The sequence below is a fragment of the Papilio machaon genome, chromosome 21, assembly GCF_912999745.1.
Source record: "Papilio machaon chromosome 21, ilPapMach1.1, whole genome shotgun sequence".
Taxonomy (NCBI): Eukaryota; Metazoa; Arthropoda; class Insecta; order Lepidoptera; family Papilionidae; genus Papilio; species Papilio machaon.
The window spans coordinates 3,591,910-3,613,513 of record NC_060006.1 but is presented as its reverse complement, the minus strand read 5'-3'; the positions used below and the strand labels follow the sequence as shown (position 1 = coordinate 3,613,513).

Sequence of the window (21,604 nt, the reverse complement as noted above, 5' to 3'; positions counted from 1 at the left end):
AGTATAGATGGCGCGATTATAAAATTAGGAAGAAATAATACATACTACTTTTATCCTAAAGTTTTTTTCGTAAAATTCTTTTTCAATCTTATAAAAATGATTTCATTTTAAGAACAACTAACATTTATAAATTAAATTAAAAATCGTTTAAATAAAATCAATAATTTTCAATTTAATACTATAATTGTGTTGCAAGTAAGAAAGCGGTACTTCCACTTTCTTTCAGTGAAATTTAATAATAGTCCAGTCATTTAAGGTTAAATTAGGTAAGAATCTCGGAATTCGAGATACCCAGCTGTAAGTCTGTAAATACTTGTATATTGACACCCTAAAAGTTGTCTCAGAACCTACATATGGTAGGGTGTAAGCAACCATTAAATTTCAAGGTCAAAGGTCACAAAAATCGGTTTTTCGCGCTTTTTTTGGCAATATCTCATTTCCTATGGGTTTTTTGCTATTTGTATTTCTTATCAATATTGTAGAATACAAAATTCTCTACCGATTTTGTTGAAGAATTTTTTTTATACGGTGAACCGTTTTCGAGATAGAGGGCGGAGAGCGCGCGGTCACAGCATCACTTCAGCCTCCGGTCGAAAACGCGCCATATAGTTGATGAACTATCAATAAATCAATTATTATAAATATTTGTCAAATTAATTAATTACTGACAAATTTGGATGAACTAGCTGCAGCATTTGAGGAAGAAAATTGTTCGGCCCAGAAATTATTAGAGAGTGGAACTCAAACCTTATTGGCAGTCTATAATGCTCCGAAATCTGTGAAAAGTCTCGATCATCTTCGTTACATGCATTACGTCAAGTCTACAAAACTTAATAAACCTGCAAAGCCATAAAGCTTTCAAATATTCCACCAACAAGTGCAGCTGCTCATCAACATTTCTACCGTGTATTTTATCAAGTTCAAACTTGGTTAGGACATGATTTGGAACCCCAGGTATGGGGTTGGGCAATGCGAAACGATTTTCTGGAGCCTATCATGACAATTTTACCACCTGCTCCAGAAGATTTGCTAAATACAATTTTCTGCAACTGCAAGAGTGGCTGTGGTTCGCGATACCGATGCAGGAAAGAGGGCTTGCAATGCTCTTTAATTTGTGGCCAATGTAATGGGCTAGCTTGTCTCAATGCTCTACCATATCAGAGCGACATATAATTCCTATATTTTCATTAACAATTCTGCAATTACATGGGCAGGTAAGTGTTGTTAAATAAATTAATACTGAATAAAAAGTGGATAAGTTAGGAAAAAATGATAAAGTAGAATATAGTAGTTAATAAAAAATTGACAAATATTTATAATAATTGATTTATTGATAGTTCATCAACTATATGGCGCGTTTTCGACGGGAGGCTGAAGTGATGCTGTGACCGCGCGCTCTCCGCCCTCTATCTCGAAAACGGTTCACCGTATAAAAAAAATTCTTCAACAAAATTTGTAGAGAATTTTGTATTCTACAATATTGATAAGAAATAAAAATAGCAAAAAACCCATAGGAAATGAGATATTGGCAAAAAAAGCGCGAAAAACCGATTTTTGTGACCTTTGACCTTGAAATTTAATGGTTGCTTACACCCTACCATATGTAGGTTTTGAGACAACTTTTAGGGTGTCAATATACAAGTATTTACAGACTTACAGCTGGGTATCTCGAATTCCGAGGTGAACTTACTAAAATGACTGGACTATAAGGTTACCATGACCTTACGAATAAACTAACAATATTTTGTTTTAAAGGACAGGTGTTGCTTTATTTTCATTTTAAGTGGTGATCTTAATACGAACTCGTGTACCCCTTAACCGTGTGTAAAAAATTGCGAGAAATAGCTAATGCAGTATAACGGATTGTATCCGGAGTTCCGGAGGCTAACATTCACAGAAAAGATGTTCTATCTGTCATTTTTTAAGATGACAGTAATATGTTTTGTTTGGGCGTTTAAGCAATGGGTGGGTAGTCATAGTAGACTGTTAATTGCTTATTATATTATTATTATTGACCAGGAATGACCATGACTATGTAAACATATTATCAAATTGACCATGTTATTAATGAAGGGTCTATTGTGCGTAAATTTTTAAATAATATTTATAAGTGAGCTATAAATTGTCTGATAAATTTTCATAATCATGAACAGTCATTTTCTAGTTTTGTAAGTGTTATTCTGGCAAGGATTAAGGCATTAGTATAAATTACGAGCTTACTTACAATTTGGAAACATTAGCAGGGGCTGGAAAACTTTTTTCATTTACGAACAAGGCGACCTCTATATGTAAGTAAAGATTCCCCTGAGAGTTATTTCAGCTTGGTACTGATATTATTTTCGGCGTAATAATGGCTTTGTTCAGAAATTTGGTCGGCAAGAATTATTCTTTGGCAAACAAAACTTTCGTGATGGATATCTTCTAGAAGTTATTTTTTTTAACTTATGAAAATTTTAAATAGAAATTGTATTACTATTTATTAACTGGTGAAATAAATGAAATGGATAGCGGTGAAGTCTTTAGGGGTATTAAGGTAAACTAAATATACATGATTTGATTCAGGCGGGATCGTGGTCAAGCGCTGATTTATTCGTTATAAAAATGCAGTCTATGATTATTTCTTTATAAGCTCAGTTTAGTTGATAATCTACACCAACATGGGTGAAATTGTAAAAAAAAAACTAGTTTTTTAATCAGGTTATGAAATATATAGTATCAATGAATGAGCATTGTGTCTGCACTTAATTGATTTACCGATCACGAAGGGATGCGCACGCGTTGAGGTCGCTTTTGTAGGGTGACCAGATTTTTTCAATTAGTTCGTATAATCCCTTTAGTATTCTTTTTAAATAATTTTAAACTGTATTAAAATAAATTTAATTTACATATACATATACAATAATCGCGTTGATTTTTATGTTACGACAACTTAATATCTAACTTTACGAGAAGAATCCTATTATTTCTATGACCGTTAAAAAATCATTTTTTATAAGCCGTTATCACTTTCACTGTATAAAACCAGTCTAATCAACGGCACCTAGTATTCGTCTGATCAGCCATCCTATCAGTACCTCATTATTAAATATGCTAATATATTCATTTGTTGAAATATTGGCCGTTAACAAATTATATTCTATGTTTAATTGGTCCTTTCTATTTGATTTGAAACAAAAAAATCACAAAGCTACAAAAATCATAGTTTTAATGTTATATGTTCCTTTTTAGAATCACTGCGAACTAAAGCAATTTGACGTAGTATAGAAAAGAAGAAAGCTCTTAAGAAAATTCTAGAAAGGTATCACGCCGTATCTTTTAATCCAGTTTCCTCATATGTGTATTAAAATATATTTAAGTATATCCTACGAAAGCTAGAAGAATAATTAAATATATGTGTGATAAAGCATATCAAATAGCATTATTAATTCATATCTAAAATGTTTTATAGAAAGTTAGAATCTAAAACCAGTTGACGTACGATTAGTAATAGAAAGCGAGTAAATTAAGAAGATTATAAGTTTTCATTTAAATAAAATTTAAGATTAAGTTATTATTTGTCGTATGTCTTATTTGTATTATTAATAAAACGAGAACTGATTTTGCTATCAAAAATAATTGTGTGATAACAAAAGCTATTTTTAAGAAATATTTAAAATTATTTTGACTATTTGTATTGATTTGACTATTTTATAACCTTAAGATTACCATATCAAACATTAATGCGACTTTGTTAGACTTTGCTTTTCTTTCTTTCAAAACTATTAATAGCTTACTTCTTTCAATTAATTTATTCATTCAAGATTGAGCTAGACAATAAAAAAGATCATTTTTACGAGAATAAGAATATTAAAATTATATTCAACCATATAATGAAAAAATTATATAAGAACTGTTTTATTTTTAGTATTTTTACATCGAAAATGTTTAGACAACAAATGGATAATTTGATTTTTTTAATAATACACAAAATATATTAGCAAAAGATTTTAAGGACTGAGCAGATTTGATTTATTTTTTGTAATTATATTCAAACTAAGAAAATCTTTATCCGATGTCCTTGTACGTAAGGGCCACCCTACACCTATGATCGGTAGGATGCGCGTGCGCACACCACTTGTCATCAGATGTGCGTGAGTATCACTCGCCTGAACCGACTTTGGCGATTCAAGAGGAATAAAAAGCGATTCAACGTAATTAAACGTTTATTTCGAAAATGAGATTCATCGCTATCATCGCTTTCAGCTTACTGGTGAGAGAACTTTATTATTTAATTTAATATTTATTACTGGTGCAACTTTGATTTATTTTAATTGTTAATTAATAGTTCGTACGCTAATTTTTATTCCTTGTTTTCCTTGGGAATCTATCTCCTGTTGCACTATATGTTGGTCACTGACTGGGTTTTGGTGAGTCTTACTTCCAGAAGGCATCTTTCGGCAAAATTTCGCACACGACAGCAAGATGGGTATGCTTTCTGCTAGGAATTTGATCCATTAGCATGCTTAATATAATAAACCCTTTTCACTTTTATTTTAAATTCAATAAATACCAAAGCACTTATGAATTTATATTAAAGCATATCCAGGGGCTTTTTTGGAGAAAAATCTCCGTTTAAAAAAATATTGTTTTCTATGTTATGTCAAAGATGACATTTTGGTCTCAGAAACCAACGGTAAGAGATTGAATTTTATAGTTATCTTCTTTATTTTTGGGTAACATGCATTACCGTATTTATGTTATACCTTAGGTACTTCCGGTAACAAGTGTAATTTACGTGATAACATCTTTACGATAAGACTGTCTTTGAAATGTTTCATTAAAGGTTAATAAAATTCACTTCCTATATTTAGATTATAACATCGTAAATGAACCTTCACAACGAAAGATACAACGAAATTTAAAAATAATACAAATTTATTTCTAATAAACGAAAAGTGAACCTTAAATATATTTCATTCAGTTAAAATTTGAAAATCTGTGTATTTCTCATTCAAATCGTATTGGTTTTATTTATTTTAGTATTGCGATTGAAAACAATGATACATACAAGGATTGGTCATGATTATTGAAAATTCTTAACATCATGACAAAATCATAGCCGTCCGCTTCTCATTACTTATTTATTGAGTGCCACCGTCAGATTGTACAGTTTGTCAGTTCATAATCTTACTAGACATATGGTTGATTGAACATTGTAAACACATCGGAGTTGTACCTTTGTCAAGTACAAGTTGAGTTGTACTTTTGTACAGTTGTATCCAATATGCATCTGTTTTGTTTCTTCCAATTCGAAATTTTATTTTCAGATTTATAATAATAACTAGCAGTTGCCCGCGACTGATTCCGCGCGGAATTAAAAAAAAACGTAATAAGTATGTGTTCTTCCAGACTATGTTCTACAATAGTTTCAAATACCTTCAAACAAACATCCATCCATAAATCTAAACATTCGCATTTTTGATATTAGTAAGATTGTAGTGCGATGAGAATTTTAAAAGAAATTTCTTATATTCTTAATAGTAAAAATAATTGCTTTTTTAACAAAATACACAAACAAATAGCTTTATAAACATCTCACTTCATGTTACCTAGTAAAATGAAATAAAAGGGCATAACAAGGAGTTTAAAGGTTATTCGATGCGTAAAACTTTCGCCTACGTGCCCTTCAGACAAATGTAGTTTTTTCTAGTTTCCTACAGTTACTTTAATAGTTCTAGTGTAATTTGACTGGATACTTTAACTGATACTTGAACTTTTACTCACATGATGCTTTACAAGTAATGGATTTAGAAAAAGATTGACAGTAAAACGTATGGAAAGAAAAGAAAGGAAACGAATGTTAATGAGTTTTTACAAAACCTAAAGTTAAAATTCAGTGTCAATATTTAGTCGTATTATAGTTTACAACCCATTAAAAATAGTTTTTGTCAGACATAAGTAAATAAACAATTTTGAAGCCTTATGATGTAATTCAACAATATTATTTCACTTATTGAAATATTAATTAATCAAAACATAACAGTTTCTATCGATTTTAGCATAGACAAAACTTTTGTTTCGTCCAATTGTTATTGCCACATTAAATCATAGACAATAAACAAACAATAATAATGGCTCAATAAAAAAATATGTTCCATTGACGATGGTTGCTTACTCGTGGCTTATATAGTTCGGGGTACGTGATTCGAATCTTTAGAGATGTGGCATTGGCGCCAAGGACCTAGGTCGGTTAGGTTTTATTTATTTGGGTTACGATACGATTTTGATTTAAGTATTTATCTCTTTGAAAGGATGTTTAATTCTTTCTATTAAATGTAAATAAAAAATAGACATAGAACATACTGCCTTGAAAAAGACATAAACTTATAATGCTTATAGTAGGTTGCCATTGGCAAAAAACCCGTACGAAAATGTATATTATTTTTAAATTTTTTTTTTCAACGAAAACAAAAGGGATGACTATGGCTTTTTGTATTAACATTTTGACACTGAATACCAATTTATAAATGCAGCCCAAAAACGCCACATTTTAAAAATTGTGGCGTAGAAACATATGGGAGTAGCTACTATTGCCAGCGTTGAACAACATTTTTGCTGGGCAAAGAACAGAGATAGGTTCGCTGAACTGACTACAACCAACATTAATGGAGAGGCATTAGAAGAGGAATAGAGTTCAAGAACCCTCATCTATTATGAAGAGGATGATCGATTATTTTTGATACATCCTTCCAAGTTTTGGTTAGGTACGATTCTTGGAATTTGGCATTACTTGCCACAATCCAATCTCGCGACTTTAAGTGCTTTCTTTGAATCATGGATCGAACAGTCTTAATCCTTGACGTCAATGTTGACATACTGTATCCACATCACGTACCTTTTAGTAGGACTCGGTGTAAACAACCTATTGAATAACTTATAACATAGTATGTGTACGGAATTTCTTATTTCATACTCTTCTCCTGATATACCAGATGCTTTCTTTGCTACAGGAAAGTAAGTGCACTTAAATTGAAAAATAAATAATGACATGGCACATGACACTTGAGAGAGCGTCGGTGGCTCAGGGGTTAAGCACTTGACTTGCAATCTGCAGGTCCAGGGTTCGAATCCCGCCATATACCAATGTGTTTTTCGATTTTCGATTTTACATATGTACATTTATCCGACGTTCTTACGGTGAAGGAAAACATCGTGATGCAACCTGCACATATCTGAGAAGAAATTCAATGAAATGTGTGAAGTCAACCAACCCGCACTTGGCCAGCGTGGTTGACTATGGCCTTGTCACCCCTAACTTGGGATAGGCTCCGAGCCCCTCAGTGGGGACGTATAGTGAGCTGATGATGATGATGATGATGACATGACACTTGAGGGTATTTTTATAGATCTAAAGCCGATATTGTTTAGTTCATTTATAAATAAACTCGACTTTATGACGTTAAGATCCAATTTCATTTAGCAGTGCGGTCACAATTTCCAGTAAAGCAGCAACTGCAAAATACTGTCAAACACTCGGCAAGAATCGGCAATCGGCAAGATGCATATTTGATGATTTAACTATATCCTGAAAAGGGAAATATTATATCACTTCATTGTACTTAATCTTGAGAATGTTTGTAGTACTTTCATGGATCGCCTACAATATGGGTGGTAGCTTTGGTCCTCTTTCCCTCTTTTGCCACAGAATTACATTATAATTGTTATGATAATTGGGAATATAGATAGGTATAGGTCCAATACATTTAGTGTTTTGCTCGTTTCCCTTAAAGTGATATATTTTTGCTAATGTAAATTGTTCGTGAATTTTTCCAGGCGTCACAACAATGCAGGAGCAGATCACTGCCAGATGACGATTCAGTGGTTAGCGTGTACGCAAAAGATTCTTCAAGAGATAGCAGCAGGTCTTCAGTAGCGTATCTCATAGCTAGTGGTCTCGCTAACAGAATCGCTTCGCCATTTGCTAAGTAAGTGTTACTAATGAATCGTAAGCTTAATCTAGTTTGACTGACAGTGTTGTTTTACCGAGGTATGTCCGTACCATAATGCTCATCTGTCAGTCCATTATTTAACTCTACTATTTTAATTAACAGTTTATTAAACTTCGGCAAGAATGTAACAACAACAACGACGAAGCGACCGTTTCATAGGATTGAACTCTTCGACGATATGGAGCATTCTTCTAAATCTGACGTCATACCATTGAAGAATGAAATACCAAAAGACAGGGATATAGAAGAACTCTCAGACGACAGTATCTTTAAGAAAACTGGTAAAAAGCCAGAGAAAATAGTGCTGTTCTCGAATTTCCTACCGATGAAAGAGAAATTAGAATTAAACGGTACTGTGAACGAAGTGGATGTTGATAATGAATTCGATTTAGAATTTGGTGATGATGATGATGTCGTAGATGATATGACGAGATCAAAGGACGGTGGAATTGTTTATGTATTAGAAGTAATTGGCAGTATAATACAATTGCTTTGGGGCGGTTTCTTGGCTTTGTTCCAACCTTCATCGTCTTAGTTTATGGAATGAATTATTTATTTTATGGACTAACAGACAAACGCAAATCTTGATTCATTTTTGCTTCTATAAGATATTTTTGATTAAAACTCAAACGATGTAAGACACATAATAGCAATCGAAAAAATTGATCTATAGATTAATAAACAAACTTTTTCTTGCTTTTCAAAAGTATATACCATTGAGTATAGAGTTTGTTGAATTATTTTACCGAAACATTTGTATTGCTATATTTGTTTTAGAAAATCGAAAGAACCTTCATGCAATCGTTTCCGATACGGTCGGGAATACAATTTGATCAGACAAAGTGAATAAGCTATTCTTTTTCTGAGCAGTTTTGGTGATAAATTTGTCGCGTGTCTGGGTCACATGTTTTTCACATTGATTGAAACCTTTCTTCGACCTTTCATTTCAATTGTTTGTATCGAAAAAGAGAATTGAGATGTCCTTTACCCTTAAACATAAAGGACTTTTTCGCTGTGAATATTGTAGAATAAGTTATGATTCCGTAGTATTTGTATACACAGTTACTTAATATAAATATTCTAGTTTCGAGCAGTGTGATAAAAATTTTACATTATTTGTTTGTAAATAAATCTAGTATTTTAAGTACGTATTTGCTTTTATTTCTGTTTCACTATGTTATCCTATCATACCACTCCACACGATTCTAAATGGTATCAGCTTAAAATAAACAGACGCCTTCCGTTTGTTTAAAGCAATATGTACACTCTGTGAAAATTCGTTACTAAAACCACAGGCGCCAGTGTATTTGAAACTTCAAGAATATTAGACAAGAAAATCATTTAACTATTAAATTGTACATATTATTTAGAAGTGAAAGCAAAAGTATAATTGAAAAACAAGCACGGGAATGTGTTTCTAAAATAAAGGGACTTTCAAAATAGAGCCAATTATAACTTCAATACTAAAATATAAGACAAAAAGAATGCACTGTTTCGTTCAAGTTGTATGAACTGCGAAGTAGTTCTGGTGTCAGCACAGTAATGGGGTCACGCATAACGTAACAAAGGTACAAAAAAATTACTTACGACACGACAGCTAAAAGCTACGAACATTAAGGCATTCCAGTAAGATTTATAACCGAGACGTCTAGTCTACGTTGAATTTGATATAATTTTAGTGTTGTTTGTCGCGTTTTTTGCTTATAAAGGGTTCAGCATTTTAAACATTTATTATGTTCCATTTTTAAAATTATATGTGATTCATTATAATATGTCATGTAGTTAAAAAACATCATCTAGACTCAAGCAATAAGGAAGATATTTTCTATACTCGCAAGATTGCAAACCATATTGTTATAGTACGAATACAGTAAGATACTTATAAAATATCAATATGTATGTATGTCATTGTTAAAACAGTTGCGGGAATACAGAATAAAAAATATCCCGCGGCTCCGGCACTCTCAGGCAGGAGGACTTAGCGAGATTGCGTATCATTTGTTATGCCGGCTAGCTATCACACCGTAGAGAAATTTAACAAAATGTGCTTAATCCATACTAGGCAAATAGATTTGCCACCCAGAAACCGTTATGGTTACGACGATCCTGTCTTGAATTTTGCATTTATATGAAAATTCACCTTGGCCAAGCCTGTAATGGTGAAAGTATTAAACTGAATTTTATAGCCTTAAAATCAAAAAGTAATTGTTGAATATATATATAGTTATATTTTCATGTCTGAACACTTTTTTACTATAACATTTCATCGCATCGGTCAATGTCGTTTAACTAACAGTATGGATACTACTAATTCCGAAAAACAAATTTAGAAACAGACATTAGCAGCAAATCTCATTTACTACAAAAACTGTTATTCGAATTTAAATACGTAACGGTGTAAGCGTCAGCCAATGGAGACGGATGCCATTCCTACAAAGGTTGATGAATAACATAGCTCAGGAACACATTACGACGCTGAATGCTGACGTCTCATTTGTTACCTACTAACTACGCAATCTGGTTTCTGGTAACGAATGTCTTACTATAACCGCGAAATGCCACTGCCCTAACACTTGTGTCAAAATCTTATTATCTCCGTCTTTTCAAAGTGAGTACCACGGATAGCAATATGTTACACCAGTGGAAGTACACCGTAATATAAAGTACCTTATACATTACACACCTCGTTAAAGCTGAGTATAAGATGCGTATAATCTTTGTGAAGGTGTGAAAACATTCATTGACTCTTTAAAATTAGCTTGTACTACTTTATTCGTATTAAATTGCATAAAGAACATGAACACTACATTGCATCTTACGTTTATTTTTAATTTTATTGACAGATATCATAGATACAGATATAATTTTGGAGTTCAGTTCACTGCCAGGGACTCGCCTGATTAGTTCAATTTAAAATGGTGACATGAAACGTGTCAAGAAGCTGAAATAAGAGTAGTCTTCTTATAAAACTTTATATATATTTAGTAACTTATATATTCTTAGCTTATAAATGCAGATACGATATAAATGCGGAAATCACTAGTACTTATATACTAAAGGTTGCAGATATCTAATCTCTGTAGACAATTTCGACTCGTCTTTTCCGAGCTCAGCTACCATTTCTTTAGCGCGATTGTTTGCGTATTCATGTTCGCAATCGTGGCGATCGACCATATTAGATAGAGCCATCTTCAACTGTTCTCTTGCGCCGCCACTAGATGATTCGACTAATGCCTTCATTACGTCAGGAGAGAAGCCCTGGAAAGAGACATGATAATCAATAACGGAAAAAAGGTATCGCATTCAGTTGTTTAAATACACTTTTCTAATTGGAGGTTTCGACTGCAGTGATACTTATATTTATGCATGTTGCTGTCTCTATTATGTCAAACGGAATGAAAGGGGTGAAGTGTCACTGCACTGGACTTCTTGGTTGCAGTGTTTCCAGTAACCCGTAGCAGAATATAATTGTTAACATTTTTTCTTTAATATCGCACTGACCTGACCTAGTCCTTCTTGAAAATATCATTTAAATGAGCTAAAGTGATTTTGTATACATTTTTTTAGTTTACATTAGCGATAGATGATGTGAGAAATAATGAAATGATCGATAATATGACGATTGTTAGAATGACGTTCTCCAGGAAAGACGAATCGAGTGACACCTTACTCTCATGTCAAAATCGGTTCATTCGTTTAGGTGGTGGTCATAAATATGCGTAAATAGTTTACGACCCTTACCACATTTTAACAGACAGGAACACTATCTTTTATTACTAATCACTTCTCATGTAATCAATTTGAATCTTTTAGTACTTACACTGTAGTCTGAAAGTCTCTGTCTCTTTGCTTCTCTGCTCAAAAGATCGTACAAAAGCAACAGACGGAGGTTCGAAGATGACAGCTTTCCTTTAGGACTCGGTTCCGCCGGATTCGCCCTTAGGTCTTCCCAAACATCAACCAAACGATCATCGTGTGGATCGTGCGCCATTCGGATCATTTCTCTTACATTCTTCGATAAGTACTGTAGATTTTCTTCCGATATTTCATCCAAGTCAAATCCTTTAGAGCGACTCGAAATCTTGTCGAAGTCGGATTCAAAATGAGGAGGTAATAAGTGAGGAGCATCAGGTGTAGGTTCTAATAAAGGCTTAACTTCTTCATGATGCGCAGACAATAATGGTTCTTCACTTTTTACGTTTTGGGGCTGGATCGGATTGTATTGAGGAAAGTCGAAAGTCATGACGCCGTATTGTTGATTTTGTTGAGGATATTGTTGATTTTGGACCAATGGATTGTATTGCTGCGAAAAGAAGTTGGTTTGCTGATTTTGTGTTACGTTGAATGGTTGATTTTGGAACGGAGCATTGTATTGTTGAATCTGAGGGGGAAAATTGTATTGTTGTTGATTTTGTGCTTGAGTATTATACTGATGTAGATTCTGTTGCGGGATTTCATATTGTTGTTGATTTTGCGATGGCATATTATATTGCTGATATTGCGATTGAGTATAAGGTTGCTGTTGGTCTTGTATTGGTGTTGTATATTGCTGCTGACTTACTCGCTGGTTACTGTATTGTTGATTCTGTTGCTGAATATTGTATTGTTGATTCTGTGGCGGAATGTTGTACTGTTGTTGGGTCTGTGCCTGAATGTTGTACTGTTGTTGGTTCTGTGACGGAATATTATATTGATCTTGATTCTGTTGCGGACTATTGTACTGTTGATTCTGTGGCGGAATATTGTATTGTTGTTGGTTCTGTGGCGGAATATTGTACTGTTGTTGGTTCTGAGGCGGAATATTGTTTTGTTGTTGACCTTGCGAAGGGAAGTTATACTGTTGCTGTTTTTGTGCTTTTATTCTCTCTGAGGGTTTGGGTGGGGCCGAGGGAGCGTAGTATCCTGGCCGATGGAAGGGTGTAGTCACATCTCTGGAACATTTAACATAAATATATAGGTGTGTAGAATTAATAAAGCATTTTCACATTAAATTTGAGTTACAATTTATATAAAATGCAGGCTGTGTTTTGATAAATATTACTAATGTTTTGAGCAAATCATAAACAAAAATGTCTCGTGATGATAATATACACGGTTACTTAGACACAATACTCAGTGATGTACAAAACAAAAATCTTTTTTCATTTGCAAGGCGAGAATTTTAAGACAAGGTCAAAATTATTGAAACAGAATTTGTACAATGAAAATAAAATGGAATTGAAAAATCCTCTGTTTTTTGTCTGTTTTAGAAGGCATTGATTTTCCTTCTTTCATTTTACCGTTCGTATTTCCCGTTATATTTCTTAGGGAAAATACATCGTCACAGCTCCAGTCAATTGAATTATAATCGTAAAGACTTTTGAAGATTTTCGATTCTAAATATAACTGATATTTTCCGAAGAATCTTTATTCCTTTGATTTGAAGTGAAGTGTAGCAGTGTCTCAATAGCATAAATGTTTGGATAATACATGCCTGTAAACAACAAACATATCCCTATTTCTTTCAAAGAAGATAAGAGAGGTGGCAAAAAGGTTGTAGGAAGGATTTTGTAGGATTGTATCTTAAAAAGCAAGTCATTCAGCATTCATAACATGTGTTGATAATTGTCTTAACGCCTAAACACGACAATATTAGTGAGATAGTGACCATAATTATTTACCTGTTCGTAAAAAGTAAAAAGAAAACAAGGTAATTTATTACAAATATAAAAACCATCAGCCAATCGAGTGTTAATAAAATAAAAATGTTAGCCGGCTCACCTTTTATAACCTAAAATAAAACAAAAAGCAATGGACCTGTTTCAAAATAACAAAAAATCTCCGGAGTGGACCTCGAAATGTCATATGAGATTTCAATTCTACGGATCCGGTATTATATTAACGAAAAGACTCATTATCGATTTTTTACAATTAGAGGTAATATTGTTTCCCATCGTGGCTTCAAATCATAGTCTTACTTAACCAAATATTGTCTAACCAACACCAATCCAACACCAATATGCTTGTTAATAGAACAATATGAACCGTGGAGAGGACCTTCACCTCTTATTGTCAGACATCCACCACCTTACATATCGAGGTCTCAATGTGTCAAAGTAATCAGATGTGACGTACAAAGGTTTAGGCGTGGTCGGCTTCTTTGTGGGCTTGGGTGGCTTCGTCGTCACCTCATCTTTGACTTCAAACGCCATCTGGTCTGTGAGATGCGCTATCACCTGCATCGCTACCGGTAAAAAAGAATCCGATAGCTGCACATTCTGTTTCGCTGCCTCCAACTGGAAAATATTTTATTTTTTTATTTTTAGTGCATATCCGCTCTTCCACTATTCAATTATTCAAAGTTTTGTGGGAAGTTATAAACTAAATATATACGGCTAACACTCGTGCAATTTATCCGTTGTCGGCATCGATTAATTTCGAACCCATTGGGGGCTCTTCTTTAGGGTGATTGGTATTATTTTGGCGATGGGCTTGAAGTTAATCGGTGCCGACACCAGATGAATTGCATGAATATAGTAGTAAGTAGCCATTTATATTTAATTTTTTACTTTTCTACCAAAACTAGCGACCCTATGAAATTTTTACATGTAGTCGATATTTTAGTAATCGTGGAGAATTAAATATGACCTAAGCTTATTATTGCCATGTCTTCAGAATTAAAAATAAATGATTAGAATATTTTTGCATACATCAGTTACCTTCCCTTCAAAGTCCCGTACAAATCGGCCCAGCTGTTTCGGAGATAACCCGGAAAAAAGAGGACTTGCCCACAGACGAGTTTGAAAAATTGGTTTATTACATACCGACAATCACAATTCATTACTTTTACTTGTAAGTAATACAGTTAGTTAATTTGTACAACTAACTAACAATTAATATTATGATCTGATAAAAAATTCTGTGTCAAAATTGTGATGGTGTCCATACTGTACGGAATTAAATTGGCTTCTCACGTAAGATTGAACATCGAAATTTGTTCGTAATTAACACGATAGGAATTATAACTTAACTCGTATATATTTTCCTATCACAAGTTCTCATAGCATTGTGTAATGAAATGTCACTGAAATGAGCAGGAAATGAATGTCCTCGATTGTTCGTTATCTCAAATAATTTCTTAATACCCGCTTAGTGTATGTAAAACAGTATATGTCACAATGATAGCGATTTGTTATTCACTTTTGGGGAAACTCAATTGTTGTTATACTCGTAAAGTGAAAGCACGAGGCTGTATGAATATTCATGAGTTGACAGGAATTGATTTTGCACGGAATGACAGGTCTAATGAAAATTCTGTTCACATGTGAAATCAAGTCGAGTTTTCGTTTAACAATTTTCGTGTACCATAGTGAAAGGTATTTATGTATTTTGAAGAGCCTTTTTGGATAAAATGAGTCTGAAAATATTTAAAAAAATATAAATTATTACAAAAAAAGATGCTTTTTGACTAAATTACCCAAAAAAAATCGTCCTCTTAATGTTAATTCTGGTAATAAACAGGGCATTTTTTGTCACTTTTGCTTAGTGACAGTTTGTTATTAAATAGAGAATTATGTTAGTCTTAATATTAAATACAGATTATGTTTTAGCTTATGAAGAGAATTATATTTCAATATAAAACAATGTGTAACTTACACATCCAAAATAAAAGGTCTGCAAACAAAAAGTTGCGATGACTAATCGGCCAATCATTGTTGTTATCTGAAATGATAATAAAACACATAATATGGATAAATGGTAATACAATGAACATAGACATTTTTTGTTTATTTGTAAACTAGCTGTCGCCCGCGATTCCTTCGGCGAGTAATTAAAAAAACTTAATAAGTAGCCTATATGTTCTTCCAGACTATGCTCTACCTATGTGCTAAATTTTATTGATATACATTCTGGAGATACTTTCAAACAAACACACATCCATCAATCTTAACATTCGCATTTATAATATTAGTAGGATATAGGATAGCTGTGGCAGGAACTAACTAATTGTTCTGATTTTACTTATCGTTATCTTAAGTTATGAAAAAAAGTATAATATTACACTAAACATTTTTCTATGCTTACTTAATATTACATTTATTAATAACCTCTTGGGGTTGAGTAACATTTTTCAATAGGTGAAATTTTACTGCTTGAATATTATAGCAGGATATAGTACAAAAAAATTACTTCTTACTAATATTTTAAACTAGCTTTTACCCGCGACTCCGTCCGCGCGGAATAAAAAAAATAGAAAACGGGATAAAAATTATCCTATGTCCGTTTCCTGGTTCTAAGCTACCTGCCCACCAATTTACAGTCAAATCGATTCAGCCGTTCTTGAGTTATAAATAGTGTAACTAACACGACTTTCTTTTATCTATATAGATGTGTATATTTGGAGGGATCGATGTATGTTAGAAGGTATCTACAGAACGCCTGCATGGATCTCTATGAAATTTGTTATAGACGGGGAACATAGTTTGGAAGAATACATAAGCTAGATATGATCCCGAAAATGTGTACGTTTCCTGTGGAACGTTTAATTTACTCGATGACTGTGCAACTTTTCAACACATCTTATTGTAATTTGGCACAGATAAAAAACGTAGTCTCGAGTAAGATATGCGATACTTTTTATTCTGGTAAGTACAAAGTTCCTACATTTTTTAAATTAATTATCTTGAAAAAGCACTGGCATTTCCTCACGGAAAAAATGTGTTTTAAAATATACTAATTGTATTTTTAATAAATTCTAATCATTAAATTAATAGGAGATAAAATAATATAACGTTAGAATCAATTAAAAATACATGTATGCAATTTAGTTTGACACACTCTGGGTTATGGATATAATTGGTTAAATTACATAAGTCTCGATTTTACATGGTTTCACTTTTTGAAGGCTTGATGAAACACCGAAACTAAAAGAGTATATGATTACTTGCTTCCTGTATGTTTAATATAGATGCAATGGGAATTTTTATAATCTAACTTCGACATTTAGTTTCGGTTCAATAATTATTTAAAAAAAAGACTGAGCTAATATATATAAATTATGAATTGAATTGAATGACACTCACTCTTTATTAAGCCTTTTTTTTTCTTTTCTTTTAACAAGTCATTTTGGGGTGCTAGATGAAAAATACTAAGGACAATGATGGATACATGTCACTAAAATATTACTCCGCATTCCATCAATTGAGCAAAAAAGTCTCTACCACAAACTGTTTCCCGCAGACGTAATGGAAGATTTTTTATTTTAAACAAACGCTAAAAGAATAAGGTGTCTTCAAAATGAGTGGGTTTCTCTTTCTAGAGCAGTATTAACTGATGAATAAATGAATATTATTTGCACATGTTTTTGCGATGTTCTTGACATCGAATCATCGTGGGTAACGGTAATAAATTCTCCACGAGGAAATAAATTCAAGTAGCGAGGATTATAAAAACATTTTTAACGTACTAGAGATGATAAAAATATGCTATTTACTTATCAAAAAAACAAAAAGCGATTGACTTTTTCCCGATGTTTTTCTGTTTATTTATTACCGGATATTAATAAAATTTGTCAAAAAGTTTGATCAAGACCTGTATCTGTATATAATTTTAAGCACTAACATAGATATAGACATGTTAGTAACTAGATATGGATGTAAACCTAAAATTAAATGATTCTTAAATTTAGTTTTTTAATAATAAAAGCGAATAACAAAGCTGTATACTGACAAATAAGTTGACAAAAAATTTGACCTTTTATCGGGATACTATAAACAAATAATAAAGCAATATCAAAACCTACTCAAGAGTAAAAAAAATATTTATTGCATGAAAAACAATGTAATTGCAATTAAGAATTATAGGTCTAATGCCGTTTTCGAACAGTAACACGGTTATATAAATCTAAACGGAATAATTTTAGGTTCAGTTATCAACTATCGTTGCTCGTTAATTCTAGCCACGATCCGGGAGTAGGGCGAACACGGCCCTATCTCGACATGGTCTATAAATTGTTCTAGCTGTTGCTAACGGTGCTTTGGAGGTATAGTCTTATCTATTCTAGACCTGTTTAAGTATTTGTACTTCGGAATACCGTTAGATCTCCCACTAATGACACTGTGATATTTGTTTTAATAGGACAGTTCCATTTGAAATATTTTTTCGTAATCTTACTAATAATATAAATGCGAAAGTTAAGATGGACGGATAGATGTTTGTTAAAAGGTATCTCCAGAACGGCTTAAGAGATTTTGATGAAATTTTGCGATAATGTAGTCTGGAAGAACAGATAGGCTACTTATTAAGTATTTATTTTAATTTCACGCGGACGGAGTTACGGGCGACAGCTAGTTTATAATAAAAACATTAATGTAGTTAGAAAGTAGATAGTTTCTGTTACAAGACCCATGCACATAAATCTTTTTTTTTCTAGAAATTAGCAAATGTGTCAAGTTCATTTTGATATATACCTCAAAAAGTAAATTTGAACTTTGCATAGAGTCTGAACACTTTTAAATTGTAATTTTTTTTAATATCATATAGGCGTGTCTTGAATGTACTTGTAATAAAATTAATAATATATTTCACGTAAGTACTTAAAACGAGTATTATGGTCATCCTACCAATTAAGGTTCACAAGTTTTGCAATGTTGATCAACCACTTTATAGACTTGTTTGATTCTTGTCTATTGCGGTCATATTGGATTACAGGCATCCTTATTACATTTTTGTAACATGCTTCGTTACACCCTGTGTAGTGTTTTAACCAGTTTTTAAATTAAAATAGCTTTTATTTACCCGATTTTCCTGCTAAGAAATGATTTACTTGGAATTGGAATTGTTCTCAAATGTGAAAATTGCTATTTTCAGCAAACAGACTGCAATTTTACTTGTACAGTTTTATCAGTAAGTCAGTCTTTTCTGTGCAACTTTAGTTGTCCTCCGTTACTGTTTTATTTTAAATTAATTCATTAAAATCTTAAACTTAAAATTATTTTAGCAGTTGGTATGAAGAATGAGCCGATATTTTTAAGATTAAGTAATTTGTTGTATCTTACGTGTATATTTTAAACAAAAATCCAGTTTCAGGTAAAAGAACTCATCGACAAGGGTCCCGATCTTATTTATAAATATATTAACCTAACCCAAATGTAAAGATAAAAAATAATTTACATCGATAATATTTAAGATTTTACAGTCCATAACTTACCATGTAAACTCTAATGTCTTTATTTTTAGCTGTTATCTCTTTATCTTTTATGACAAAATCTTCGCCCTTTTTGGTAAGTTAAAAAGTACTAAACGAATTTTCTTACACTTTTGCGAAAATGATGAAGTACGAGTATTTCATAGAGAAGATTAATGACAATCATAATTGAATAATTATGTTTGTTTTAGAACATTAATAAAGGAATATATTGTTGTAAAAAAGTTCATTACTTAATGTAATAACTACGGAAGATGCGGATTTAAAAGTTATGAAATAAAAAAATATTAGGGAAACGTCATCTTATCTCAGTTATTATCTAAATGCAATGACATCTAAATTAGTTATTTATTTTGTGAAATTTACGATGCTTGATCTCAAATTGATTCTAATTTTCTTTTTTTTATTATAAAAATCATAATCTGACTGGAAATTAACATTTTGGAATATTTAATCATAAATGGTCCTAAATCAAGTAAATTGTCATCTTAATCATTTGTCTATGAGACTTTAGGGTCAACAAACTTTGTGATAAATGCTTTTAAAAGGCTACCAAAACAACGGAATCCTGCAAATTTTGTCACATCTAATTATAGAGGTGACTTACGGACAGTGCCTTTGCCTTTGTTTTTTATTGATACTGGCAATTTATATGTCGAATTAAAAAAGAACAAATACTCAAGTTGTGAAGGACAGCTTTAAGCCTTTTAAACAATGATGGCTGATCAAATTTAAGCAGCTTTGCATTAGCAAAGATTACTAAAATGTTTTTCTTTGTCGTTTTATGTCAACTAACATTTTGTACTCTACACTTAGTTCGAAGAATGTTGTTCCTTGACAAATGTCTTGTTTTAATCCGAGAAAGATTTATTTATTTATGTTGGGTAATAAGCAATTTTAGTAATTATCTAACTCTATCTTAGCAAAACCAATAATCGATCCAAATTAATTATGGGTGAAGTATCAGCCTCTAAACGATAAGGTTTTTTAATTATTATTGGGGTTCTTATGTTGTATGTTGGTTAGATTTCAAGCATATGAATTAAAAAGGGAAAGAAAAAATGGTGGGAGATACATAATAGAGTTCGGCCGTTTGTGCGAAATACTAGTTAGATCATTATTGTTAATATTGGAATAAATTTTTGTAGTTATTGTTTTAAATCTATTGTTTGTTAAATAATGATCGTAGTTCTAGAAGTAATAGTTACTTCATCAAACACATATGATATTAGATCAAACAAGAAGTGATGCGTTAATATTTAAACAAATCAATTAATTAACAGGTAAATAACGGTATAATGAAAGATGAGTTTGATATCCATAGCATAGTTTTATTATTAACGAAACGGTATCAAGCAAAAAAAACTGGAAGTCAAACAAAAAAACTGACAACTGTTTAATAATCATACGTAGCCTTTGATAATATTGAAGTAAAGAGCTACCATTTTTTTAGGAATTAAACAAATAGACTGTTCACATATTTCAAATTAGTAATATATATATATATTAGAAGGGTTCCTACAATAGAAAATGTGTTTTGTATGTTTTCACTATTTAATTTCTACGTAGAAATTCTAATTTTAGTTGTAATATTCAATTATAAAGATGAAAATATTTTTATTTTATTGTTAAGTTTCTATTTACATCCTGTGTTTGTAAACAAAAAACACGTTGAAAACTTTACTTTTTAACTTTAAACAAAATATCTTGCACATAATGTACATCGATAAAATCACAATATCGATGTAAAATTTTATCGCATCAATTTTATTTTATCGATATTTAATTTTAGAATAAACACAAGAATAGAACATCCCTAATGTTATCTATCGATAAAATACCACTCATCGCATCTGAGACGAAAAACAAGAAAGAAAATGATTCGTTTCTAACTTACCCTGTCGTACAATCCGCGGATCTAGGCCCCGCAGTCACACGGGTGTCCGTTAGCTCTTGCGCAGTAATACTGCCTTTGCGCAGCATCCCTACTGGCTAGAGGATACTGACCCCTCCTTAGTATAGAGGAAATATCGAGAGCTGTTCGCAAACCGGTCTAATGTTAGATACTAGTTTTATTTTACAGTTTTGTTTTTATTTGTTTTTGTTATCCTTATAAATTATTTAAATTTCAAACTTGTTTTGGTCATTTTAATAATTATAGTGTCACTTTCAGACTAATAATAAATTTATTATAGTTATTCATACATTAATAATCAACATGTTTAACAGTACAATATTTCGATCGATCTAGAGTACGAAAACCTGGTGCGCCGACCTCACCTATGTGGAATGATGACGAGTACGAGTAGATAGAGTGATAGAGATTCAATAAAAATGAGTTGTTATAAATATATATTTGCATAATTGTATCATCTCTATAGGATTCCCCAATCGGGACAAACACTGTTCGCGGTTGTTGACCACTGTAAAG

The 21,604-nt window shown here is 32.2% G+C and overlaps 2 protein-coding genes across 2 annotated transcripts; one reads left to right on the top strand and one right to left on the bottom strand.

The window, feature by feature from the left end:
• Positions 1–4,213: 4,213 nt before the first annotated feature.
• On the top strand, positions 4,214–8,611 carry LOC106712592. The gene is made up of 3 exons (XM_045683348.1): positions 4,214–4,249; positions 7,813–7,964; positions 8,091–8,611. The coding sequence occupies exons 1-3, from the start codon at positions 4,214–4,216 to the stop codon at positions 8,521–8,523; spliced, it is 621 nt and encodes a 206-aa protein (XP_045539304.1). The 3' UTR covers positions 8,524–8,611.
• Positions 8,612–10,966: 2,355 nt separating this feature from the next.
• Positions 10,967–21,145, bottom strand: LOC106712593 (altered inheritance of mitochondria protein 3). Its single transcript, XM_045683164.1, has 5 exons — positions 21,071–21,145; positions 15,624–15,689; positions 14,103–14,263; positions 11,809–12,919; positions 10,967–11,246 (listed from the first exon to the last, which is right to left on the bottom strand). Exons 2-5 carry the CDS (start codon positions 15,678–15,680, stop codon positions 11,028–11,030), a joined length of 1,548 nt encoding a protein of 515 aa, XP_045539120.1. The 5' UTR covers positions 15,681–15,689; positions 21,071–21,145; the 3' UTR covers positions 10,967–11,027.
• Between the last annotated feature and the right edge of the window lie 459 nt (positions 21,146–21,604).